The 27,978-nt window shown below is 33.1% G+C and overlaps 2 protein-coding genes across 4 annotated transcripts in view; both read right to left on the reverse strand.

The window, feature by feature from the left end:
* The window catches only part of LOC126762121 (chromodomain-helicase-DNA-binding protein Mi-2 homolog), a 37,342-nt gene that overhangs the window by 6,531 nt on the left and 2,833 nt on the right, over window positions 1-27,978 (reverse strand). Inside the window, exons 1-4 of one of the 2 annotated variants that reach the window (XM_050478646.1) lie at window positions 27,421-27,448; window positions 2,611-2,687; window positions 1,511-1,754; window positions 278-573 (exon numbers count right to left, since the gene is read on the reverse strand). In XM_050478646.1, the coding sequence (XP_050334603.1) occupies window positions 278-573; window positions 1,511-1,754; window positions 2,611-2,687; window positions 27,421-27,433 (630 nt within the window). In that variant the 5' untranslated portion in view covers window positions 27,434-27,448. Of the gene's footprint in view, window positions 1-277; window positions 574-1,510; window positions 1,755-2,610; window positions 2,688-27,420; window positions 27,449-27,978 lie in introns of those variants that run through there. The other variant, XM_050478644.1, reaches the window with a different exon arrangement.
* On the reverse strand, window positions 5,151-27,942 carry LOC126762123 (RNA polymerase II elongation factor Ell). 2 transcript variants are annotated; one of them, XM_050478649.1, is made up of 4 exons: window positions 27,844-27,942; window positions 14,317-14,590; window positions 14,034-14,213; window positions 5,151-13,300 (listed from the first exon to the last, which is right to left on the reverse strand). In XM_050478649.1, exon 4 carries the CDS (start codon window positions 9,752-9,754, stop codon window positions 5,981-5,983), a length of 3,774 nt encoding a protein of 1,257 aa, XP_050334606.1. In that variant the 5' UTR covers window positions 9,755-13,300; window positions 14,034-14,213; window positions 14,317-14,590; window positions 27,844-27,942; the 3' UTR covers window positions 5,151-5,980. The 2 variants fall into 2 exon arrangements, with proteins under 2 accessions (XP_050334606.1, XP_050334607.1); XM_050478650.1 differs by having other exon boundaries at window positions 14,309-14,590.

The raw sequence follows: 27,978 nt of genomic DNA on the forward strand, positions 1-27,978 counted from the left end.
TTATATATTTAAAAAATCAAAGAAGAATATATACCATAAGTTATTACAACAAAATGGTTGCAATTAAAAATAGAAAATTATTGGTTTGACCATTTTTGCCAAATATAAACTATACTAATGAGTGCAACCTTTTGTAACTATAAGTTATAGTTATTTATAGGATTAATAATAATTGTTACGTAAAATTTTGCAGCATAATTAATCGAGGAGTACTGAATAAAAACTTGTTAATTTCAAATATTATTTTCCAATAACGACATTCAGTTGTGATGCTAACCTTTTCATTACGTGAAGAACGTGACGAACGTGGCTCTTCAGCCTCTTCACCGCCTGTGCTGCGACCTTGCTCCGACTGCAAATTTGGATTAACCTCGCAAAACTCGCGCCACTTGGCTGCAACTAACATCATTAGCTTAGGTGCTGGTATTTTCGGATTCTCCTTTTGTAATATGGGACGAACGTGTTGGGTAAATGATTTGTACGATGTTAAATTTTGCATATCAGCTTCGCTGTAATTGATTTCAACATCGGTGACATTGAAGGCGAAGCATACGTCTTCCACAGATGGCATGCCTTAAACAAAATAATATTACATTCAATTGTCAATATTTTAATTCGGATAAAAATGTTTGAACCATCATAACTTTTACTGGATATGCTTAATTGCATAATCATAATGTTTGTGAATAAGTCCAATGTACGACCATACACAGACATTTATGAGGCAGGTATTAAAAAAAACTATAATTATTTTGTAAAAATCAGTACATTTTTTAACTATTACCTATATAAGGTATATATAGTACATACTCGTCATAAGTACAAGCAGCGAAATTTTAGAAAATAACAGTTATTGCATAAATTTTAACTAAAAATCATTATGAAGATTTTTGAAAAATTTCTGACTTTTAAACTTTTATAAAAAAAAGTTATGTTTATGATTTTTTAAAGCGATATATGGATATTTGAGATCGTGAATTAAATTCATTACCTAATTTTCTAACCTTCTTATATTATAATAAAATTAATTAATATTATAATTATTCATAAAAAACTTTGATAAATAGTTATATTTAAAGTCTTTGGTATTTGAGATTATTATTATTTAAGCAGAAAAAAATTATCATCAGATAGCAATTCAAATATTAAGCATATCTTAGATATATATACATATGTATGGACATACATACATATACTCGAATAATAAATGATTATTACACTTATCTTTTTAAAATAGTTATTTCTACGAAAAATTATTATTATTATTATTATTATTTATGTATGTACATTTTTGTTTATTAGTAAAATATATTGAATTCTAAAATAATGCAAGAATAAATTTTTTTTCATCAGAAATATAGAGAATTGAATGTACATATATGTACATATAATTTCAAAGTATTTAATAATTGAATACTATATTTTTATACCGTTAAAAGTTGCGACCCCTCAAGGATTATAATAAATTAAATTTTATAACTATTGTTATTCACTGTAAAAATAAACTCACCGGAACTTGTTGACTCCTTTTCTTTTGCTGTGGACTTCTCCGCTTCCTTGCGCTTGCGTCCACGCTTTGTTGTACTATAATCCACCTCTTCATCATGCTGCATACAATCACTGTCATCGTCGCTGTCATTCTTCTTACGCTTCTTCTTCTTGCGTCCTTTCTCTTCTCCTTTTTTAGTTTTGCGCTTTTTTCCTTTCTTCTTTTTCCGATTGTCATCGGGATCATAATCATCATCTTCATCATTCTATATTCAATTGTTTAATTTATAAGTTGCAAACATAGTATAAATAAGTAACGGAGAGCTAAGTTCGGGAGTAACCGAACCGAATATTTTATCAAAGCGGGGTAAAAACTTTGGCAAAACATTATATTAAAAAAAATGTTCCGAAAGAATTTAACAATCATTATTTTTTGAACTTATATTAAAATCGTAGACACACTAGGTCTCATTACTATGTTTTTCTTCATATCCCAGGTATTGCCATTAAAATTAACCTAGGTAACTCAAGTGAGGAATGTGATATAAAATCAACCAGTAAAACGGAAATCATAACAATGGGCATAAAGGGCTTAAACCACAGTCTAGACCAACTTCATTCATATTCAGCGCTAAGAAGAAGAAATTACTTATGTTGATTTTATCCATATTAGGCATGTTATTAGATAGAGATATTGTTATTATTTCTTTAAGATATCTCAAATATATTAAAGTTTATCCATTTTTGTATTATCAGAAAAAGATTATATCCGTATTTCAATATTCTCGGTAAAATGTCAGCTGTAGGTAATGGGGTTATTGTTTTAATTTAACAATCTTTCGACTTGAAATGGTTTTTTAAGGTACGGCACTATATGTATACCGTTTTATCTCCATATATTCATTTCAGCTTTTTTGTATAGTGTAATGGAATATTCATATGAAATTATGATATATTGGAAGCATGATTCTATAGTACTACGCCAATTTTCGCAACGAATTATGTTACCTAACGAATTTGGATGAAGTTGGTTTAGCAGGTCCTGGAGTATGAGTTTTCACTTAAAGATGAGTGCCCAGAGTATAAAAGAAAAAAATAAAAAATAAAGAAATCACTACTTACGTTCGGCTTTAATGGTGCATCGGAATCATTTGACAGTTCAGCTACTTGCGCAGACTCATCGAGTGCTTCTTCCTCTTCTATATATAATATAATAAAAATGATTAATGTTGTGCGCATATAAATGGGAACTAAATATTTGAGTAAAAAAGTAGTTATTGGGTTTTGTGGTCCGGCGTAGTAAGTTTTTCATTTTATTTTTAATTGATACCTCGTGGTCTTTTGAATTGTATATTCGAAATTTATCAATACTTACACAACTATATAAAATCAAAACTTACGAGTGAGTTCTGCATACATACGACATAACGGTATCTGTTCAAAAAAGTAATTTTTTCTTCAAAACTCTGGCGGAATTATGGAGTTTTTAATAGTCTTTCTATAACAATTAAATCATTTTGCCAACTACTATATTATTTTCAGTATGCCCTAAGCAACATATGTTAATAAAAAAAAACAATATTTTTTTTCAAATTATATTTATATTTTTTGTAGTTTTTTTAATGTTTGTGTTTGTTTTTTCATCAGTTTCCATTTCATTTGCATTTACACACTAAGAATATAACAATATCTTTTTTTTCAATTGATTTTTTGCTGGTTTTGTCAGCAGTTCTGCGCTTAATATTTTATGTATATAGGTATATATTTATATAATATGTATGTATATTTAAAGTTTATCAATAAATTTTCATTATAATCATGACCTCACATTAATCATAATTGCCATCGTCATCATTGTCATTATCATTACCATATTTTGTTTTTGTATTTTAGTTATGCAATTTTACGTGTGTTTTTATGTACTATATACTAAATAATAATAATTATATGAAATATATCAAATTTATTTCTTAAGTTTTTCTGTTTGCTCTATGTGCATTATCAAGTTTTGCAATTTCCATTACCATTTTCCTTCACGTACGAATGGTTGTAAATTTGCCATTTAGTTTCGGTTTTAGTTCTGAAGCAAATTCAAAATATTGTTTGGTGACAACACAAAATTGTTGTTTTTATTACAATTTCTTTTTTATTTCGTTAAGTGTATTAATTATGTATTTTAAATTAATCTCAATTACTCAGTTATTAACAATATCATTAAATACAACACACAAAAAAATACCTAAAGAAGGTCTCATAAACTATTTAAGAAAATTTCGAATTTTCCAAAATCGCTATTAACAACTGTTAGCAAAGAAGTGGAAAAAATATTAACTTAACATTAATAGTGTGCAAACAATTTGTGTAGTCACTACAACATTGAAATTTAAAGAAAAGTGTTTGCGTTTTTCTTTTGCTTAATGCATAGGCATATATCAATCATTCACCGTTCTCACATATACTACTACTGTATATTTATATTAAAAAATTTGCAACGTTGTCAATTTTTAATTGTATAACAAATAAACAGGCATAACGTAGTTTATATCAGTTTCACTATAAAAAAAAGGGTTCTACTGACATTTTTAGCTAGGATGTGTTTTGAAATCATCTTTCCATTATAGTTGTTGTTTGCGTATGCTTTCTTAATTAGCCGCTTAACCGCCATGACAAAAAATTATATACATACATACATACGTACGTTATCTATGCAAGAAAATAAGATTAGGGAAGTACAAACGAAAGTACTCTAAATCAAATTAAATGGCAGATATACACGAGTGTACCTAATAAAATACACATTTTAAATGTTAAGGGAAAATTGCTTGTAAAACAATGCATACGAATACTGACTTTCAAAGACTCACGTTGAAGTATTGTCTTTATCAAAGTACAGACTTTTGCCTTGACGACAAAAATCATTAACACAAATAATTGGATACTTGGGACTCTTTGGAATCAATTTTCTTTTTGAATTAATGACTTTACACTTTTAAGATCCTTATATTAAGAAAAATATTTGTATGTAGTACATACATATGTATATATGTACATATTATATGTGGCGGCTAGAAAAAATTAGCACACTAATTCTTCAAAACAACAACAATTAAAAAGTATAACTTTCACAAATTTGCCACAAAAATTGCACAATTAGCATTATTTTTATTTACCTACATATGAATGTATGCAATTAAAGGCTAAAAAGAAAGAAATAATTAAACGAGAAAATAAGGCAAAATGCATCTAATAGTCTGCAGAAATAATATACAAAAAACTAACTAGGAAATTCCACCATTTGTTTCTTTTTTTTTTGTTTTTGCATGGTTTGCTTATGCATGTGAGAGTACGTGTGTGTTAAAAACACTTGTTGTTTTAAGCTTTCCTATTTTTGCAAGCAAAATGCGTAGGATGAATTGAGCTCGATTTTCAATTACTTTTTTCAACTGCGTACTTTTATTACGTTTTTTGGTGTTGTTAGTTTTAAATTATTATACTTATGTACGTATATGCATATGTATAACCAAATATTTAAATTTTGAAAAAGCGAATTAAACTAAAGATTTGTCGTAGATGGAGGATGTATTCGAAATACAATTTTAGCACACTCCCTCTTCAAAAACAAATTGTAACAAATAAAGAAAACTATTTATACCAAAGTTAACTAATTTTTTAAATTTTGTTTTTATTTGTTTTTTTAACTTCAAATTCAACAATTACTTGTAAATTATTTAATTATTACATCTGTGCCCGCCCACTTAAACGGTTGCAATAAACATTTCCAAATTATGTATTGTACAGGTAGTAAAACGGCAGAAAAAGCATAAAACTAAAACAAATATGGGCCTTTGCCTCTTAAAACTAATTATTACACAATTACTTCTTTCCTTAAAATTTCTGCTTGCTGTTTTGTTTTGCAATTGATTTAAAAATATATTTAATTATGTATGTGTATACTATTTTTAAATGTAAGTAAATTTTTACGATATACATATGCGTTTCTTCTTTTATAAAATATTTTTTTCCTTTTTTTGTTATTAGGAAATTTTATTCTCTTTACACTTTCAAATTCACTATCGCATTCATTTCCTGTTTGTTTTTTCTTTTTAATAAAAAATTCCAACTTTTCGGAAATTTTGCAATCAGGGCGTATTTAAAACGATCAATAATTAATCCTTTTTATAGTAAAAAAATCATATTTACAAAAGCAATATATTTACTATATAGTAAGTATTTATGTATATGCACTTGTGTGTTTTTGCTTTAGGTGTGTTGGCGAACCCTCATTAAAAATACAATGATAGCAAGAAATACCAACAAATGCAAACCGTTAGCGAGTTACGTTTCAAATATAAAACTAGGGACAATCACTGTTAGCATAAATACGCCTCGTTTGCAAACTCATTCAATCATCCGTCTTCTTTTCAGTTACTTATGCCTTTTTATTTTTATATAGGTATTATATTAAAGAAGTCTCACTCCAATAAGCACAAAATCAAAAGTGTTCGTTAACGTCATCATCATTGTTCGAGTCATGATCCGAACCATTATCGTCGTCATCATTTGAATCATCATCGTTCGAGTCTTCATCATTTGAGTCGGAAGAATCATCTGAATCGGAATCATCATTATTATTATTGCCCTGATAATGATGGTGTCCATTGAATTGTTCCGGTTCCCGTTGCTGGTGGTGCTGTGCGCTATGTTGCTCATCAAAAGATGACGCGTGTGTTTGATTTTCCGGCGACAAATAGTACTGTTGATGCTCCTGTTGCTGTTGGTTATGGTGTCGTTGTAAGATGTTGTGTGTATGCTTTTTCTTTCTATGTAATGTTTCATCATTGTTTTGATGTTGATATTGTTCTTGTTGATGTTGTTTTATTTGATTTGGTTGTTGTTGCAGTTGTTGTTGGATATAGTATTGCGTTTGATTTTGATAGCCACTTGGTGGTGAATGATTGCTTTCGCTGCCACTCACCATTGGTGAGACACGCGCATTATGCGCAGTCGCAGCGGTCAACACATTGGTACTACCATCCACAAAATGCGATGTTGCACCTGCTGCCATATGCATTGCCGCTGTTGTGGAGGCATGCTGTAATAGTTGTTGCTCTTGTTGTTGCTGCTGATGGTGTTGTGCTGCCGCCACCGCAGCAGCAGCCGCCGCCATTGATGTTAATGTTTTATCATAATCGGTCACAAGCTGCTTTATGTGCGCCAACTTAGCATGCAAGTAATCAAAACGTTGCTTGTCGCGCTTCAATTCTTCCTCATTATTTATACGCTCATATTCGGCCACAATTTGCTCCTTAATATGCTCATAATCAGAACAACCTTGTGGCGCACGTTGCAATTGATCAGCAAGAACCTGGAAGTTGCGACGTACATCTTCTATGCGTTCCAACAGCTGGCGATACTCATCATAGTCCCGTTCAAATTCAGTCTTGTATTGGCGTCGCTGTTCAATGCTTGTGATAGCTGTGTAGCTGCTAAAATCATAATTGGGCGTTTCTGCGGCGTCTACGTCAACTGCGTCAGTGATGACGGAATGCTGCGTTACCGGCAGTTGAGAATTGCTTTCGAACTGTAGCTGCTGGTGCTGCTGCTGCTCCTGTTGATGAAGATGTTGGGGTTGGTTGTTATGCCGTTGCACTGGAGAGTTTGTGCTGGCGGAATGCGTTTGTTGCGATTGGTAATGTGTACCCTGCTGCAAGTACCTTTGTTGTTCTTGTACAGGTGGCGTAGGTGTGCGTACACCAACTCCACGCATTTGCTGTTTGTTACTTCCTGATGCTGTCGCCGTTGATGAGCCCATTGAACGTGACGTTGTCTGACTTTTACTGCTGCTACTACTTCTGCCCGCCGGCACATGATCTTCTCGTTCATTTTTACCGATGTTAGTAGTGGCTTGGATTTTTGGCGAGTATATGACACTATTACTTGACTTTTGTTGTTTTAGCTGCTGCTGCTGCGTATAGTTTGGCGACTGGTGGCGGTAGTTCACACTGCCACTACGATTGCTATTATCGCGTCCCGCTGATCTACTATTACTACTACTGGACTCTGGGACAAAATTAACACCATATGGCAAGGAACTCTTAGGCGAGCTTGCTAATGAACTACGTTTTAAGGTATGCTTCAAATTATTACTGCTGCCTTCGTTCTCTTGTACATTATAATTGCTGTTGTTCCCGCTTCCACTGTTGGTATTATTTTTCGGCGAAATGTTTGTCGTTGCGCTGAATGTACCACTGTTTCCAGAGTGACGATTTTCTTTCGGATTACTGCTAGATGATTTACTATTGCCGCTACCGTTGTACTTGCGCGCATTATTATTGCTGCCGTTGCTGCTACTCCCACTGCAATGAGCTGTATAACCACTTCCTTGAGGATTTTCTATATTCAACATGAAATCGTCCATATTATTGAGCACATTATAGCTTAGATCGCTATTGACAGAATTCTCACTGCTTTGCGTGATGATTCTGGGACCTTGTGGAGAATAGGTAGACGTTTTAGCCGCCGCATGTTTATTGCGCTGCATTGAGAAGCTAGTGTTACCACTATTCTTATTGTTGCTAATGGTACTAAAACTGGCGCCTGCACGTACACCGCTACCTCCAGCGCTATTATTGCTTGTCGTTGTCATGCGATTAACACCAGCTCCTGTGGCCGCCATATGACTAATACGTTGCTTCTTCGGCGGAAATGGCTCATCGTACTCTAGACTAGTGCGTTTCAAACTATTGCCGCCGTTCATACCACCAGCCAGTGGCGGGGGACTGCCCGTATGAGTTGAAGTTGGACTCTGTCCCGACGTAGAACTGCCCGCATCTGAGCTAAGTGGTGGAGTTAGATTCTGAGGCTTGCGCCGTTTCAGCTGCTGCAGCTCCTGCTCAGTGTAATATGGCCAATTTTCGTTTACGTCATTCCACATTTGGCGCCGTAAATTGTACGTATTGTCGCGTGAAAGTGCAATATCCTTGAGTATATTACTTATAAGTGAGCGTTCACGATCACGTAAGCCTTCATTCTGTAAACGTGCATATAGTTCGGGCTTCTTGAAAGGCCGTAAGGCAAGTAAATGGATCAGGCGTTCGCGTATTTTACGACGCGATATGTCAGGTAACTTGCTGCCTCCACCATTAGCATTTGATGTTGCGCCACCTTTAGTGCCACCACCAGCCTTCGACCCGTTACTAGAAAACGCTCCTCCGCCTCCTCCACGTGAGAAATTGCCATTACCGCTACTTACATTACTGTTCAGCCGTGACTGTTTGCTGTTAACACCGCTATTAACTAACGTAGATGCGGTGGATTCGTTCGGCGAATTATGTTGAGTAGCTGACGCATACCCGTTGGTGATGCCACCCGCCAGAGTAGAAGAGAGCGATGAGGCGGACGTTAGTGAAGGTAGTGACGGTGATAAGTTGTTCTGAGAATATACATTGCTCGCACTACCGTTACCATAACGATTATTGGTGCTATTAGTACCACTGGCAATTGTACCCGATCCTCCTAGAAGCGTGGGATTTGGTGAACGTGAAGATGAGGATGATGTGGACAAATTAGTGCCACCAAGTTTACTGTTCATACGTTCATTTGCCCCACTGCCGCTATTGAACGTATGCTGCGTGGTTGGAGGCGAATTGCTATTCAGCGACGTTGTTAATTTACTACGACTAAGGCTACTTAAATAATTACTACTGCTATTGTTGTTGTTGCCATTGTTATTTCCACTGTGGCTCAAATGCGGATAGACTGTTGATGACGGAACAGATTTTTTTACCTTACGTCCAATATCAGTTTGATTTGGTTTAATTTCGCGTATACATTTGCTCTTCTCCGTCTCTTCGGCAATTGCCATTTTTGTACGGGTCGTGTCATAAATATCATCGTTGGCATGGATACGCATACGATAGGGTATTGAACCGAGCACATCGAGACCTTCGGAAGTCTGTTGAATACACTCAAGGGATCCCTCAATATCATCGATAGTAAAACCAAATTTACGACCTTCATTGCTGTCCAATGTGGGAAAATAGATGACACCAGAATTGCCATTGACTTGAATTTTGGGACGTTGACCATTTGTGAAGCGTTTGGTATTCTCATTATGTTGATATTCTTCGATAGCGCGATATGCAGAATCTGTGAGTTTAACAAAAAAATAGTCCTTGGATTCATCGGAGTAACGATTTTGTGACATGCCATAGTTGCCGGACGTGAGTGCTGAAGGGCATTTTGCAGTAGCGATCGAATTTGTCATAACGCAATACAATCAAACTGCGTGGGTATTATTGGTTGTGTTTAATTCAATGGATAATTCACACTCTTCAACACTTATAAGCCTTAAGTTGTTTATGTTATCCTTTTCTGACAATGAAGTACAATACTTAGTCTTTCAAATTTATTATCTACTTCAGTTACTGGTAGAGTTAGGACAAATTTACGTTGATATATATAAAAATTTTGCGCAAGTGAGTTACTTTTTTCTTTGATACTTGATGACTGCTTCTAAATAGTGCTTGGAGTTTGATTTGCGACTGTGGAAGTATAACGTTTGTTCGAGTTATGTATTAATTGTTATTTTTTACTGTAGGAAGCATCAACCGTGGAAGAGTTGTCGTTGGCCGCTATAGTAGAATTTTAACAATACAAACTCTTAGGACGTTGTAGTATTGCAGTGGTTCTATTTTAACCTCTTCAGTAGTATTTATTTTGATTATTTGTTTTTAGAGTTTTACTCGATTTCAGTTGTGGAACTTTTTAAAGTGCCAAGTTATAAATTGCTTACTGCAATAAGGTTGTTAACTGTTGAAGAATCAATGATTTCACGTGTATTTTGTCAACGTCTGCTCTAGTATTGTTTGGAGGACAAATCTTTTCGAACAATTCTTTACTTTTTATTTATTTTATAATTTGTCTAACGACAAGTTTATTAGTCCTAGTTGCACCACTAATTTTTTGCCTTTGTTGGTGCGTTATTATATTTGGCTTTGTTGTTGTAAATTTTTGATTTCACGACTTTTCTTAGACACTATGTTTTTATTCACTTCCGTATCCACTGTGAATGATGATTACGCGTGATTTTCATTGGTTAGGATCGATTGCAGGAACTGCGGCGAAAATTCTTGACGCGTCTTGATCGTATGCAATTTTATACTTTTGATTAAACCTTTAAAATGTTTTTTTTTTCATATATGTATAGTATTCTAGATTCTTTAAGCAATACTGCGATGAAAAAAAATTGCCTTCTTTCTTTTTCTAATTAATTCGACTGTGGATCGCGCTTTGTTAATGTGTGCGTGCGGGGTGTGCAATAAAAAATAGTCACAGACACAGGCACGCCTGCTGATCTGTTTACTGTCTGTATTAGGGGGCTTTTTCGCAGCCGCTGTACACCGTCTTATGTGTGGCCTATTTGTGTATTGGTTATGCCCTTGTTAGCTCTGTTGGTCGTCGCTCACCGCCGTCATCAACGTGATAATTTTTTAATGTTCTCTTTTATTTTTCACGGGTAAAAACTATTTTACATGCAATTACACTCGAGACATTTAAATTTTGGTTTGATTGGTACACAAAGTAATAACAATTTTCTTGTTAAACAATAATGAATTTATTTAATTGGGTTAAGGTAGGCATTGATTTTGCTGCTGCTGGTACCCCTGCTTCTGCCACAGCGATTGTTACTAATGTTTTTTTTTGGTTTTATATTTGTGTAATTGTATTGGTTATTGCTGTTTTTATTAATTGTAGATTTTGTCGTTGCTTTTTGTTGTTATTTACGGCCACTACTATTATAGCTATAGCTGTAGTTATAGTTGTGGCTGTGATTGCTACTGTTGCTGCTGCTACTACAACTACTGTTGATGAAAGTACAAACAGTTGTGGTATCTGCAAGATACGTTGTACGTATCTCCATCTGTCACTGCCTACATTTGGTGTGTTAAAGCAAGACAACAATATGTACTTAGCTCTGGTAGATTTTCGCTTTGTTTCTATGTAGTATATAGATATGTGGCGACGTTGTCTTTGAATTTCAGCTGCTATTGTTGTTATTGCTAAAAGTCATTTGTGTATGATTTTTACAATATATATTTAATTCAATATGCACACACTTGTAGAATGTCAAAATGAAAGAAAAAATACAACAAAAGCAATAGCGTTGCGTTTTTTATTTCTTCTATATCTCCTGTTGTTTTTGTCAACGTTTCATTTTAATATAAGCGAAATTTTTGCTCGTTTCTTCAATTAGTTATTGTTGGACTTGCTCTTGGTGCTCTGGGGATTTTGGGGTTTTTAATGATTTTTTGCTTCTTTTGCTCTTTTCAAATTTTTTTTCATGCATATACTGTCTTTCTGCCTTTGCTTTTGGTTAAAAAACTTATCATTAATATTATTCTTGGAAAATTTTGATCAGTTTCAGCACATAATCTACGTTTCGAAGTCACAATTTTTATGGAGCACTTATTACGATTATTATTTGTACAATTTTCAATTATGCGAATTTTTCGGCTTCTAAAAAACTAAATAACTTTTTGAATAACACTTCAATCACTCTCTCCGCTCGATTATACGGTGTGCACGACGCAATCATATATATTATATGTTAATTTAAGTTCATTTTAAATTAAAGGTATCTTTATCGACGTCCGAAAGGTATCTGTGAAACGAAATCGAAACGAGTTGTTTTCCAAGCGGTTGCTTGCTTGACTGGCTGGTTGGTTATCGTTGTTGTTGGGCTCGTGCTGCTGTTACTGCTACTTTAATTTCAGTTTAGTACGTGCTTTGTATCACTTGTTGTTGCTTCCCGACTGCTTGCTTGTACGTTGCTGTCACTATTTGTTGTTGTTACTTTTATATTGACATATCAGCACAAAGTCGAATGAAACAAGTTTGCAATTTGTAGTCTCTAACCTCGCTCTCTCTCTATTTCATGCACTCTTTTTCTCCACTTCACTGCGCGATCATTCTCCGACCTCTTATACTCTTTCAATCTGCTCTCTCTCCCCTTTTCGACAGGCACTTATTATATACTTTTTTTCTAAAAAATGCACCCTAATCAAGCCACTTTTAAACACAAAACAAATTTAAATCAACTCTGTGGTTTTTCTTCGGAGAGAATTTCCTTTTTCCAGGCCAACAGATATTGTGATGTTCGATGTTAAGCTAATTTTTTGCTTTCCTTTTTCTTGTAACACAAACCAGTTTCTTCTTATACAGTATTATTTAACACACGAATATGTATTTTCACCCTCTCATAAAATCGATCATTTACTAAATTTTATAGTCTTGGTCCCACTACTCTCTCATTCTTGACAATGTTTCTCTCAAAAATCGCTGGTTACCTGTAAGTTTACCAGATGTGCTAATAAACACGTTCGTTGAAAAACGACGAGCGAATTATGCATTAACGAGCGAATGACAAAACAAAATGAATATGGTGTAGCGGGGCGGTGTTGGGTGTGTTGTATATAAACGTAAACACATACAAAAACGCTGAAATATCTTTTGTTTTTGTACAAATATGACTATTTTCGAATTGACTCGACCGCCCGCTTTTTTGTTGTTGTAGTTACTTTTGCAAACACTCGCTGGAACTTATTCTCAACTTCTCTCTGGCGAGAACTTGTCGATCACTACTGGTTCGTTGTTGTTACTTATACTAATTTTACGGTATTGTTTACGTATATTTTAATTTATATTTTTCTTTTACGATTGCCAAAAATGCTTCCAATCTCCACTAGTCGCTGAGTTGCCTTGTTGGTTTTGTAAATGAACTTTGAAGGAGTATGCTCGACGAGAAAGAGTTCTACAAAAAATTGCTTTATTTGTAATAAATGTTTGAGTAGGGGTTATTGACAGTAATATGAAAAAAATGCAATTTTTATATCTTAAACCGAAATAGCTCTGTACAAGACATTTGTTACTTCAATTGCAAGTGTATTGATAAATAACGGGGTATGTATTAGTCTATCTATAGTATAATCATTAATACTACATTTTTAGACTTATTATTAAATTAATGATTATCATTAATTCGAAATTCGTACTAACTCAGTAATGAAATAAATAATATTTCGAGAGGGTTCTCCCGTTTATTCGATTAAACAAGTCAAATAAAAATAAATATGATAAATAAAAATTTGAAGACGTCCAAGTTGTAATGTAATTTTTGTAAGTTCAAGTTTTTCTCTTGAAGCAGAAAATGAATAATAGTATCCATCAGTAGCACATTTTTTGTGTTTTTCTATGTTGGCTGATGTGTCCTAACTTTCACGAAAATAGCGTAGTATTTATTTTGTTCCAGCAGTTGTTAAGCTACCATTTAAATAGTAGATGCAGTTTATTTTGGTAAAAATTTATTAAATGAAAAACTGGCTATGGAAATTTTCCATGATTTCAAATTATGTTAACTAATTAAAATAATTGACTTTTCTTCTAGCTAAACTATAATCATTGGAGTTTATAACACCTCAATTCGGTTTAAAAAATACATTGCTTTTTCACATATACACCGTCCAAATAGTATTTGAGCAACTCACTTTATGTACCCTTCGGTGACGACCACACTGATACTTTGTGGTTTAAAGTGCAATTGCAACTGACGAATAATTCGGGATGAACGGAATCAAATGGAAATGTAAGATGTGTAGGGGGGTTGTTGTTGTAGAAAACTTGGCTGTTAACATACAAATTGACTCTTGATGTGATGACGAAAATTTCTATAAAATTTCTTCATTAGTATATGCAAAGTACATTTTATTGTTTTGAGTTGCTTGTATTGGATTTACAGCAACATTATTATTTGATAATTTACTTGCTTACTGTATGTTTGATGAACTGCTAAATAGCACTCTTTCAAACTCAATGCCGTCTTATCTCTCTTCTCACACTCTACTTTGCCCGGTTTTCGTGAATGCAGTTTTTGTTGTTACTGGTTTGTCAGTTGTTGCGATTGAGTTGATGTGTGGCTCTTTGGTGGCGTGGTGTTGCTGATGATGAATTTGGACTATTGACGTTCTAATTTTGAATTCTTTTCCGATGTTCTTTTTTATTTCTTGGGATTGTTAGAGTACGTGTGATTTACAGTTTAAAAGTGCTTTTTAAAGAAAATATAAAACTTATTTAAAATAATTTTATCTCTGAGGATGTATATTTGTCGCTCGCCGTTTTTGCTCTATTTTACGTTGTTTCCATATGTCACTTTATCGATCTTAAAGAAAGATTTTTTTGTTTAAATGCTATGCTGTTTTTGATTGTCAGCAATAAGCAATACCGTTTGCGCGCATAATTTCTTATCGTAGTGCCTTAATGAACCGTTGAGATTGTTATTATTTGTTTATTTATTGTGATTGACATTATTTTGCACTATTTTCACTTTTTATATATTACTTTGCCACATAAACCAAAATTTTGTTGTTGTTGTCTTTTTGCGTATTCAAAGCGTTAAAAATTCGCGAAGCAATTTGTTGTATCAAATGTGAGAAAATTAGTTAACTAAACAACTGTTATAAAACGTAACACAAGTTCCGAGGCTATTTATTAATTTACTTAATACAAGTATTACTATTGCATAATTCTTATCTCGGGTAAAATAATAAACCCTCTAAATACATTTCTATAGCAAACACGTATACAAAAATTATAAAATCCATACACATGTAAATTATGTAACTTGCCATACATTTTCTCCATATTTTCCTTTGGAAATAATTCAGAAATGTATAGGATGGCAATGTATAATGTTGGGAATGTTGTTGAATATGTTCAGTCATTTACAAAGAAATAGCACACTTCTAAAATTAATTATTCAAATCAGTTTTTGGTCTTATTAAGAAAGTGCATCGCAATAATTTACTACGTTAGTGTATGCCTTGACTTCTACAACTTATAAAGGTAAGCTGATTTGTACAAATACTCAATATTAATTGGGAAAAAGACATTGTTTTAACTGTAACTGTTAAATAAAATAAAAAATATGTAACAAATGAGTAGAAATTTGCATTGTACTCCGGAAAGAGGGAGAACGATTTTTGATCTACAGAAAAAGGGTAAAAATTCAACTCAAATTATCAAAATTATGAATTGTTCGAAAAATGCTATATAACGCCATAAATTTTGTTAAAAGTGATCCCGCACGTAAAACAACGGAGCATGCTGATAGAGTTGTCATCAGAAAAAGAAAGGCTGAGGTTTAAAAGGCCTTTCTGAGAGATTGAGGATGAAATAATTGAGGATATTAGGTTAAGCGTATCCATTAGACTTGTACAAAGTGGTCTTATCTTAATGATGCTCAGTTGATTCGACGAATGAGTCGAGAAAAAATACGGCTGAACTTTGCTAAAGAACACCAGAACAGCATAAAAGAATCTCTAATGTTGGAAAATAGTATTTGGGAGCAATGAAACAAAAGGTGAACCGTATTGAATCTGATGACAAACTATTTCTCCGCTGCCCAGGCATATAACTACACCACAAAAACCGTTAAACACGACGTTGGTAGCATGATGGTCTGGAGGGCGTTTTCCTAGTACGGCGTTGGACCAGTGTTGAGGATAGATGGTAGAATGGACAAATTTTCATACCTCAAGATTCTCAAAACTACTATGGATCCATTCGAGTTCGAATCGATACCTGTTAATTGGAATTTTGTGCGTGTTGGGCACGCTGCTAAAAATGTGAAGAATTGGCTCACTGCAGAAAGTATTGGACAGCGCAAAGTCCCAATGCAAACACCTTCAAAATTTATGAAGCGATGTTCTGAAGAGCTTTGGACTGGCATCGAGGAGTCATGTTACAAAATTCCTAAAGTAGGTACCAGATGTTAGTCGAGAGTTTTACAAATTGTGGACATACTACAAAGTATTAACGTTGTGAGTGCTTTAAAGCAATTGTAATACATTTTCTTAACTCACGCAAAAGCGGCTTACTGTGCTATGTCTATTTCCATTATTTATTAAAGTAATATGAATGTAATTTGATCGCATTTTGATACAAGAAGATTCACTAGAAAAAAATATATTTGACAATTGATCAATTAAAATGCTTTATGCACATAATTTTCAAATAATCATAAGAACGTAAATACATACATATGTATAAATGAAAATATGTGGAATGATCTTATTATACCAAGATCGTGTCTAAAATTAACACATTTTCACTTAATTGAAATGTTTGCAAAATTGTTGATATGCATACATTTAATATTACTATAATTGTTCCATTCATAACCCCAAAACGAAACCCAAAAGTTAAAAGTAATTATTTCGTTGGAGGTTCGATTGATTCGTGTGACCTTCAGAGTGAGAAGGCAAATGTTCATAATGCTAAAAGTGTGAAAAAGATAGTTATAAGAAGATACAAAGAGCGGTAAACTCAATGAAGAGAATAATATATGTATGTTTGCAAGTCTGTATCGCTCTGAATATCTAAGGTGATATTTACATACGTATGTATATTGACAATGCTCGTACATATGCAGATGCAAATATGCACGACAGTATTAGTACAATTGGATCGGACATAAGCGAGAGAGAAAAGTGAGTGAGAGCAGAGTCATTTAGTTCAAACTCAACACAGCTGATATGAAAAGTAAAATTCAGCAAGACAAGTTTAATATTTTTTCGTTATAAGTATATTGTAATAGAGACAAAGTATGGCTTATGCTCAGGTTTTTAATAAATTTGTATACCTACTAACGTGAACTCACTTATTTGCAACCGTGTGTACATACATCATAGATTTATATGTACATATGTACATATGTACATATGTATACAGTATGGGACTAAAACACCCCTACTGTGTTTTTTTAAGTCTTAATTTTTGAAAAATATAACAGGACTAGTTGGACAATTATTATAGGCTACAATTATGTTCCAATACATATTAATTCATAAAAAATATAACATTAGTTATATATTCTTTCGAGATACAAAATTTTAAACAAAAAACTTTTCAAAAGTATAAATCTGAGTGGACAAAAGTAAAGCACCCCTTAATACATATTTGTTAGTACCACGCTACTTTAAAAGTACGTTATTCGTTGAAGACGTTAGCAATAAACCGTTATAAATATTATTGAGATATTTTGTAAAGAGATTTTTGCCGTCGCACTGTTCAGTTGCGATTTAGAGTTTAAGAATCAAAATTAACGGAAAATACTTATTCAGAAGACTTTACAAATAAAATAATAAGTGATTGGCAAAACAGTTTATCTCAAAATAAAATTAGTTAAAAATATTCGGTGAATAGATCAGTGTTGCCCCGATTAATAAATAAATGTCAGCAAACTGGCAATTCACTTTCTCTGCACAGCTGAGGAAAACAGCAAAAAACTATATAGACGATTCATTGATCAAAAATGTTTCCCAAATTTATCCCACAGTCTCTTCCAATTAAATATAGAAATACTTTTGTTTACTAATTAATGCACGAACAATTAGAAGACGAGCTGTTGAGGGCGGGTTGTTCTGTTGGCGACCCGCTTTACTTCAGCAAAAAATTGAGAGGCCAAACTCATATTTGCGACAGCTCATCTCGATTGGAGCATTCAGAAATTGAATACCATTTTATTCTTAGACGAATCGAAATATAATATTAAAAAATCGAATGGCATAAGATGTCTGAGAAGGCCAAAAGGACAAGGACTCAAACCTAAGTATTATATTGCGACCATTAAATATGGCGGTGGTAATGTTATGGTCTGGAGCTCTTTCTCTGGGCTCGGGACTGGACCTATTCATATAATAAATGGAATAAGGGACCGGTTTGTTTACACCGACATTTAAGAGAACATGCTACCGTATGCTGAAAAGGTGGTTCCAGCAGGACAATAATCCTAAGCATAACTCTAGGCATTGAAAAACTTTGTTGTGAAGTTACAGAGTTGATGTTTTAGATTTGCAGGTGTAATCACACGATGTCAAATTCATCGAGAACTTATGGGAGATTGTTAATCCCAAAATAAATAGGGAAAATTGTAAAACCAAGGATGAACCTTTAGAACCTGAAAAAATTGCTTGGAAGGGCATACCGCATAATATATAGTAAATAAATTAATTTCTTCTATGCCTAAAATATGGGTTTCAGTTACCCAAAATAAAGGATTTGCCACTATTTTTTAATTTTCAGATATTATTTTCAAACCGATAAAATGGGTGCCTTAGTTTTGTCCAGTTAATTTGATTTTGATTTTGTTGTTTTAACTTATTTAATTTTGAAAACTAAATATGAAAAGCTTTATTTTAATAAAAGTTAGTAAGCAACCCATTGAAAAACGTCAAAATTTTACATTTCTTTATTTTTATTGCCTGAAAACAGCTCGAGTTCGAGAGTGTGCTTTAGTTTTGTCCAAATCTAAAGAAAATGCCGTAAAGTAGCTTATGCAGACAATTATCAATACGAAATGAAAGCTAGCATCAATTATGTTTTTTTGGGGTTTGGATGTTACTCTGCAAGTACAGTTTGCTGGAACAAATCTATGTCACAAAGCAGACTTCCCAAAACGATTAGAATAATGAAAACATAACAAAAAAACCTACATTCAAGATAGAGCGTTGTTTTGCTGGTCATTGGGTTGTCAACTAAATAACTCTATTTTAAAAAGTTTAAACAAAGATAAAAAAAAATAGAATATTAATTATTTATATTTATGTCGCTACGGTGGAACTAATATATGAAGAGGGAAGAAGACGCATACGCATACAAAAAACCCCGAAATGAGTGAGTATGAAGAGCTTGAGAAGTTGGCCAACAGGGTTAATGTTTGAAATTTCTACGGAAAGATGTGGCGACTAACGAACGGTTTCAAGATCGGAGCATACTCTTGTAGGACCCAAAATGGTGATCTAGTGGCTGATGTTCAGAGCATAAGTTATAGAGGCAGTGAAAGTGTAAAATTCAGAGATGGCGAACCCGATTCTCCAATCGACGATGATGAAATAGATGTTCTATTACCCGACCAGGATGAGGTTCGATTAGCCTGAAGGACAACAAAACGGTAGGAGCCGATGGATTACCGGCCGAGCTTATGGTTTTCCCAAACCCCAAAAAGGGGGACCCCATAATCTGCGACAATTATCGTGGGATAGGCCTTTTAATATGTTAAGCTTAGTACGCAGCTCTCAAGAAACGTAAAAACTTCATATAAAAAAACGCTTAAGAAACGGTCAAGATACTTTCCTGCGACAAACTTACTTGTGCTAGTACGCAGCTCTCAAGAAATCTAGTACCAATTTTTGATACTTTTTTTCAGTAAAATGTGAATATGGCAAACCTTGTTTTGCGAAGAAACATCAAATCAACAATTGTTTCTTGAAGGAAATTCGAAGTAATCGTCAAATTCATCCTAAATTAGTTGAAATCATTATTATGAAGTATATTCCATTTTGAAATGTTATATAAAACCTACCAATCATCAACAACATTTCTTAAATCTCAATGAAAATATTTATGTTACCATGTACATACACACATACATATTACGCACAAAGTTTGTTTTCTTTGTTTATTCTCTCTTGCTCTTCTAATGTAGATCATTCACAATGCGTAACCAGCTGTCAAAATTACTTGAGAAATAATGTATTTTATTTCTTGAGCAATTACTTGAGAGCTGCGTACCATCCTTTACTTAGCAAAGCTAAAGAATGAAACTCTGAATTAATTGTAGTTTTTGCTTTCATCCACGTTTCTTTAAGGCTTCTACGAACAGTTTCGTTACAGACTTTATTATTTAGTGCCGTGTCTCTAAAATAACTTTGTTGACTTCTACCACATTTTCTACGCTTCCCGAAAATATTAATCGTTTTAAGAATCTAAAACTATTGTGGCTCACTCTATGTATATAGTGTACTTTAACAGATCGAATCTGCAAAAAAATTAAATATATAATAGAACAAAGAAAATTAGACCAATATTTTTGAGTCTTCTGAAACGCTGTTCTTTAATGTAAAGAGAGAGAAAAAACTTTATTGAAAACCAACCGAATTTGTAGCTGGATAGCAATCTTGTAAAGAATCAGCATCCTTAAGAATTCACAAATTAAAAAAAAAATTGTGTCATTGTTTATTTTTCCGTATAATTGCATATAATGGTTGGTACGCAGCTCTCAAGTAATTGCTCAAGAAATAAAATACATTATTTCTCAAGTAATTTTGACAGCTGGTTACGCATTGTGAATGATCTACATTAGAAGAGCAAGAGAGAATAAACAAAGAAAACAAACTTTGTGCGTAATATGTATGTGTGTATGTGTATGGTAACATATATATTTTCATTGAGATTTAAGAAATGTTGTTGATGATTGGTAGGTTTTATGCAACATTTCAAAATGGAATATACTTCATAATAATGATTTCAACTAATTTAGGACGAATTTGACGATTACTTCGAATTTCCTTCAAGAAACAATTGTTGATTTGATGTTTCTTCGCAAAACAAGGTTTGCCATATTCACATTTTACTGAAAAAAAGTATCAAAAATTAGTACTAGATTTCTTGAGAGCTGCGTACTAGCACAAGTAAGTTTGTCGCAGGAAAGTATCTTGACCGTTTCTTAAGCGTTTTTTTTTATGAAGTTTTTACGTTTCTTGAGAGCTGCGTACTAAGCTTAAGTATGAATACCCACACTTTACGTCATTTCAATGGTAAAGTAAGATTGATTGTTTAGGCTTTGTTGAGGTTAAATGACTCACTCAATGAAAAGTGCGAGTATGCTAAGTGCGAATTATCGTCTAATCAAAGAACTAGGGATAACATGCGGAAAGCTAAATAAAACAAATATAATATGGAGCTAGTTACTAAAATACACAAAAAAGAGAGTAGATAGAATTCATACGAATAATAAGAGTTCAATCGACCGACTAACGAGCTAATAACCGTTCGTTAGTTCCATGACTGGCCAATCAACCTACCGATCGCTACTAACGGTCGTAACTGCATACATGGCTCACAAGTCGTTCCAACTTAATTCCATTTTTTGGAAGGGGCTACAAGGCTATAAAAACGTTAGCCATAAAAAAACTCAAACTATTTAAGTAAAAAATATTACATACTTAGTTACGCGCTCGCAAATAGGTGCGGACATACCAAATACCGTCGAGTATGAAGATCTACTGCGCTCACTAAAACATACGGTATACGAAAACTAACAAAATAAGATATGTTAAAAACGATAACAATTACAAAAGTATTGCACCAATTACCCTAAAGCTGCATTCGAAATATAATTTAAGCTTTATGCGAAAGAGTTGGCATACAGGAATGGAAAAAAATATAACAAAGCGAAATGCGAAAAAACAAGTTTTCAAGCTAAGACAATTCGAAGCAAAGCTCGACGAAGAAACAATTTAACAAAAAAAAAACTGAACAAGGAAATCAGTAACCAAACAGACTACCTGACAGCCAGCCAGTGAAATATGTATATAAATCCATTTGCTTTATATATACAGTCATGGACAGAGAAATAGCCGTCTTTGAGCATTTATTATTAATATAAACAGAAAACAACTTCATTTTCTCAATTGGTATAACATAAATTGAGGAATAAGAAGTTATAAATCTGCAATTAAAATATTAGTTTTTTTTCAATAGTTCTTTTTTAAAATATTATTGAGTTTCCAATTGCGTATTCTGATCTGAACATAGAAATACGGAATGCCGCTTAAGCGAAAATTTATTGTTTGAAATGCTATTGCTTTTAAGCACTCGCAACGTCAGTACTTTGTAGAATGTCTACAATTTTTTAAAATTGCTTCTTCAATCTGTGTCCAAAGTTCTTCAGCACTTTCAAATTTTAACTTAGTAATCTACATATTTTAAAAGGACTTTGCGTCGCCCAGGTATGAGGTACTTTCAGCGATGAGCATGCTCACATTTTAGCTGCGTGCGTTAGATCATTATCTCCATAAAAATCTAATTCACAGGCATCGATTCGAAAGCGAATGGCTCCATAAAAATTTGGAGAATGTTGAGGTGTGAAAATTGGGTCATTCTACCATCTAAGTTGTTGATGTTGTGGTAAGGGTTATCCAGGTTGTCGTCGACGTCACGTAGCGGGAGGCCCAGGAAACGTGCTGTTTCGACAGGGTCGGGCCAAAGGGAAAGGAGTGTTAGATGAGTAGGGTTGGCAGGATATGCAAAGAGGTGGCATGCGGAGACTCTTTGAGTTGAAGAATTAGAATGTTGTAATTCCACCATCTATCCCCACTAATGGTTCAAAATCGTAACAAGAAAACGCTACTACCGCCGTCCTAAACGGGCGATAAAAAAATGGTTTTCGGATCCAATTCGATTGACCTTTGTTTCATTGCTCGCAAGTACTATTTTCCAACATTTCAGGTCCTTTTCTAAATGTTCTTTAGCAAAGTTCCGCTGTGTTCTTGTTTCTTTTGGACAGCAGTGTTGTTGTTGTTACTGTAGTGGCAGAATTCCGGTTACGTGAAACCGACTGTCGGGGACCGGTACATTGGACAGCAATGTCTTTTTTTCTCGTCCAAACAACTGTGCATCATCTACAACATACATTAAAACCTCATTTTTTTCAGCAATAATATCTCGGGAACATATAAAAGCATCAACTTTTCTTTTTCTGATGATGGTTCGTTTCTATCATTTTTTTAATTTGAATTATTTAATTTAAAAGTGCCCTATTTATTTGTCCATGACTGTATATATTGTATTTACATACTTATATACGCACTGTATTATGGTTGGTGAATATAAGTAGTTTCTATTCGTATAGCAACTGCGATGGTGACTGGCGTTGGCTTTGGGGTTTTGGTTTAAGGTTGTGCTGCATATGTATGACCGTTTTTTATCTTTATGTTAATACATACTACTTGTACACATGTGGAGCCATTTAGATACACATACAAATATAACAAGATGTATACATACAGACAAGTACGTAGCTCTATATGCAAGTGACAAATGTATAATCAACTACCGCACTGGCAGCACACCACAATCGAAAACGAAGAATTAGAGCATGAGCATTAATAAACAACTGTTATTATTTGAATAACGAACTCTATTTACATATATAGTTTTGAATTTTTGAATTAACTAATATGTTAAATAACAAATTTTACAAAAATGATGACCTGTCAAATTTCAAATTTATTCCCGATGTCAACTCACAGTTAGTTGTTTTATTTAAAGTTAACTCAATCTTGCCGCAATGAAGCATAGGCACATACTCCTATATTCCTTAATAATTCCATTATAGGTGAAATCTTCGTATATAAAAAAATTGTCTGGAATCATGTAATGCCTTTAAATATTAGTTAATTTGAAATTTTTCAGACAACCAGACGGATTTGTTTCATATACCCCTTTGCGAATTTTACAAATGAGTTAATTTCCAATTTAAGAATTTTAATTAGAAATATAAAATCTGCTCGATTAAATAAAGCAACTCTACACACAATAATTTAACGTAAAAATATATAAATTATATATATGTATAAAGATTTGATTTTTACATATTCCTTTGCTAAAAATGTCAAGAACTATTTTTTAATTTGTATATAAAACTGAAATATAGGAAACGTGTGATATTATTTGATTATGTTTGGCAATAAATAAGTATAACTCAGATTAGAATACCCTCAACAGGTTACATATGTATGTACATATATGTATGCATTAGTTCGTATTTTTATCCATGGGTCTGGACTTCCATAGGATTGTCCCAATGGAATAGCTGAAGACCATCGAATTAATTTACAATGCAGAGCACTTATGACCCAAAATGGAGATGATAGGAACACACTGAAAAATAGGTGAGCAAGCGAAAGAAACCACAACAAGAGCAGCCAAATTCCACTACGGAATCAAAATCTATGTGGATTCATACTATTAAGTGTATGACCAAATACCATAGACCAACTAATCGACTGACAAAACGACGAGCAAGCAATTCACTCACGTTATTCGGACTGGGTCGAATTTGCTACATATTTTCTTGTTGTTTTGAGCTGATTGCATACTTGCACAGAAGTTCCAATGAACGAACGACCATAAAAACAGACTGACGACAAATGTACGGATAGACGCCAGTTTTAATGTGTAGACGAATTGCTTTATGAATGCTGCATCGTCGTCGCACAAACAATACTTTCACTTCTTTGCGTTTTTATTTCGAACATTTTTTCTTTTTGTAATTTTATTTGTAATTCTTTTTCAGCTTGTTTTACTAGATTGCTTTTCGTTTCATATATGTACTTTACTTTGCAACGCTGTTGCTGTATAATTTTATATATATTTTTTCTTCAAATTCAGCGAATACAAATTATGTCTCGCGTATTCAACGAACGGTATAGATACCATACCAAAAGCAGCAATAACAACAAACAACACAGCAACCACAGTGCGTTTTTTTAATTTACTTTGGCTTTTTTCTGCTATATCTGCCTACAGTAATTTATAATTTTTGCCAATTCCCGATGAAAATGTAATTTTAGTATATTTTTTTGACCGATTGCATTTCATTATATATACTACATATATACATATGTACATGCAGGTGTATTTACGTACAAAGACACACGTTTCATCTTCTCTTTCTGCTTTTTGGTGTCATTTGTTAAAATTAATATAAATATGTGAGCACAAGGTAAATGAATTCTTAACCCGTGAGAGCTGTGAACTCGGGGACGATAAATGCTTATCTACCACCTCCACTTCAAATAATTTATTACCAATTATATTACGAACTATTTTAGAAATAAAAGCAGTCTAGAAATTTTAAGTATTATTTTGCGTAATGAAACTGTGGTTTAAATAATTTTTAATATTAATGTGAAAACTAAAAGAAGTAAATGTCGTACTAAATTCACCTATTTCTATCTAAGTTAAAAAAATATTTACTTTTGTAGCTTACAAAAAGCTAGGAACTTAAAATTTCGGATGTTTTCTATTTTACACCAATATACCAGTTGAATATAAAAACATGGACAATTAAAAATACGTGAGCAACATACAATATGTATGTACATACTTATATTATATTTAACACACAGTTCAATCTAACAAACTTTGCTTTATTATTTATACTACCGGAATCATTCCTAATTAGGGGTTAAGCGAAATTAGCTACTTCTATAGATTATGTAATGGACTTTTATCTTTGCTTTAATAATCATCTTTAATATATTGTTTAATTATTAATTTTAACAAGCACTCTTCATTATAAAAGCGAACGAGTATTAAATGGAAGTGCAAAAACATACATACAGAATCATTGAGATTTACTAGAACTGATCATAAGAATAGGGATTTATTTCCCATTTATAACGAATTTTATAGTTCTATTTTTACCTTTTATATCCACTAAAACCTCCCTAACTCGTTTCTAACCATTTTATTTATATTAAATAGTGCAAAAATAACTTTTGTTCATTTATTGTTGTTCCTACAATAACGTATGCATTCTACCTAATAATCAGTGCTACCTTACGTTCATATTTTACAGAAGAACCTAAAGAAATAAAGAAAACAAATAACACCCCAACGACAGGAAATATATAACACATTAGTTTTCCGCATAGAATTCCTTTTTGCATTGACGGCCTTCGTCTGGGCTTCAAAAAAATAACCCTCGCTCGGACCAACACCTGGGTGTGCTCAGTTTTTTTGCATTGAACTCCTTTTTGCGTTGGGGGCCTTCGGCCGCGCTTCAAAATAATAACCCTTGGTCGGGATTTATACCGATCCAATACCGGGATTTATCAAGATAATGAGAATTCAGAAAGATTTTACATTAATCATCACACGATAATGAATTTAGTTATGACGTCATAATCATTCTTTTTTCTTATTTTATTCCATTACAAAATATGGTAACAGTAATTTTTTGCTTGTTTACAACCATTTTCTTATTTTATGAATAAATGGATATTAACTAAAGTTTGATATGGAATTAAAGTTATTTTTGCACTATTTAATATAAAATAAATGATTTGAAACGAATTAGTGAAGTGTTAGTGGATATAAAACTATTAAATATAAGTGTAAAATGCATTATAAATCGGAGAAACACGCATAGATGATATTTTTGAACTATAAATGCAAATATCGCAAAAACCATAAGTCAGCGGCAACTATATGTACATATATATATATTCTTGATCTAGAGGACCTCCTCTATCCGTACAAACCCATTTTAACCCCGAAATCGGGGGATGCTATTTTAAATCGCAGCCAATTTTTTTAACAATGTTTCAGAATGGTTACTGTAAATTTCAAAATCACGCTTGGGAGACAAGTTTATCTTATGAAAAATCCAATCTTTGATTTGCCATAATAATGTATCATTAAATATTATAAACACATTCAACAAAATTCACACAACCAGTATAATGACCATATGCTTGCTCATTACAATTGAAACGGGAAATCCATAGTTAATAAGAACTAAAAATAATATAACCTTTGAGAATTCTTTCTATATTTGCAGAATAATGATTCACAATAATTTAATTAATTTTCAGCACATTTTTAAAACTTATTGGAAATTTTGAGGCATTTGCACATTTATATATAAATATGTATATATGAAAGTAAAATGTCTGGCATATTTTCTACCCCTACTCTCACAAGGTGGTGAAATCAGCCATATCGGCTTTAATAGCAGTCCCTATACTTAGTATACCTTTTCGCTTGACTTCTAAGAATTGCCACACCCCCTAGTCAACATCCTAATCAAAATATGTTAGAAATAAGAGATTTTTAATCCAGGATATCTATTTTCGAATTGTATTATTTTTATAGTCACAGTTAAAAAGTTGAAGAATCGTGTCGAAACGAGGCAAACAAGAGACGGGCAGAAGACGACTTTGTGAGACACGAGACGACGAGCGATTTTGCACGAAACACTAGGAAACACATATGTATAAGCAGGGTGACACAAACAACTACACATACCACGACGGCACATCTGACAGCGACTACGGCGCGTTTAACGGTTGCGACTTTGACAACGACCACGACAATAAGATAAAGTCACGGAAGCAGAGACTCAAGCGGGAACGAGACGGTAGCAACATAAGCGAATACGACTACATGCAAATAACGAGCGAGCGACAACAGTAAGAAATTATTACGAAGAAAAAGTTTCGAAATGTATATTTTTATATATGGATAAACTTTTAATTTAATTTAACAGCGTTTTTCTGTAATTTGTTTGTCCTTAAAAACTTTATAAAGTGCTTTTTCTCTAGAGCACACACATTTTCTCTTTACGTTTTTTCGCTGTCTTAAAAATTCACAATTTTAGAATTAATCACTACACTGTTTCATAAACGCTAAATTTTCACTCGCAATCAAAGTTTTAATATCATTACACACCTTATTAGCTATTTACGCGAATAAAAACGCAAATTTTAAGGAATTTATGGATATTTTCACAATCAAGTTCCCCAAGTCGAAATCAGAAATCACGTCATGGCTGCCACGTCCAAGCAACAATGAATCGAAAAATAC

This window comes from Bactrocera neohumeralis, chromosome 6 (assembly GCF_024586455.1).
Source record: "Bactrocera neohumeralis isolate Rockhampton chromosome 6, APGP_CSIRO_Bneo_wtdbg2-racon-allhic-juicebox.fasta_v2, whole genome shotgun sequence".
Taxonomy (NCBI): Eukaryota; Metazoa; Arthropoda; class Insecta; order Diptera; family Tephritidae; genus Bactrocera; species Bactrocera neohumeralis.

What these genes read in the sequence shown, in the direction of transcription:
- LOC126762123 (XM_050478649.1), bottom strand. Translation starts at nt 9,754, where the DNA reads ATGACAAATTCGATCGCTACTGCAAAATGCCCTTCAGCACTCACGTCC.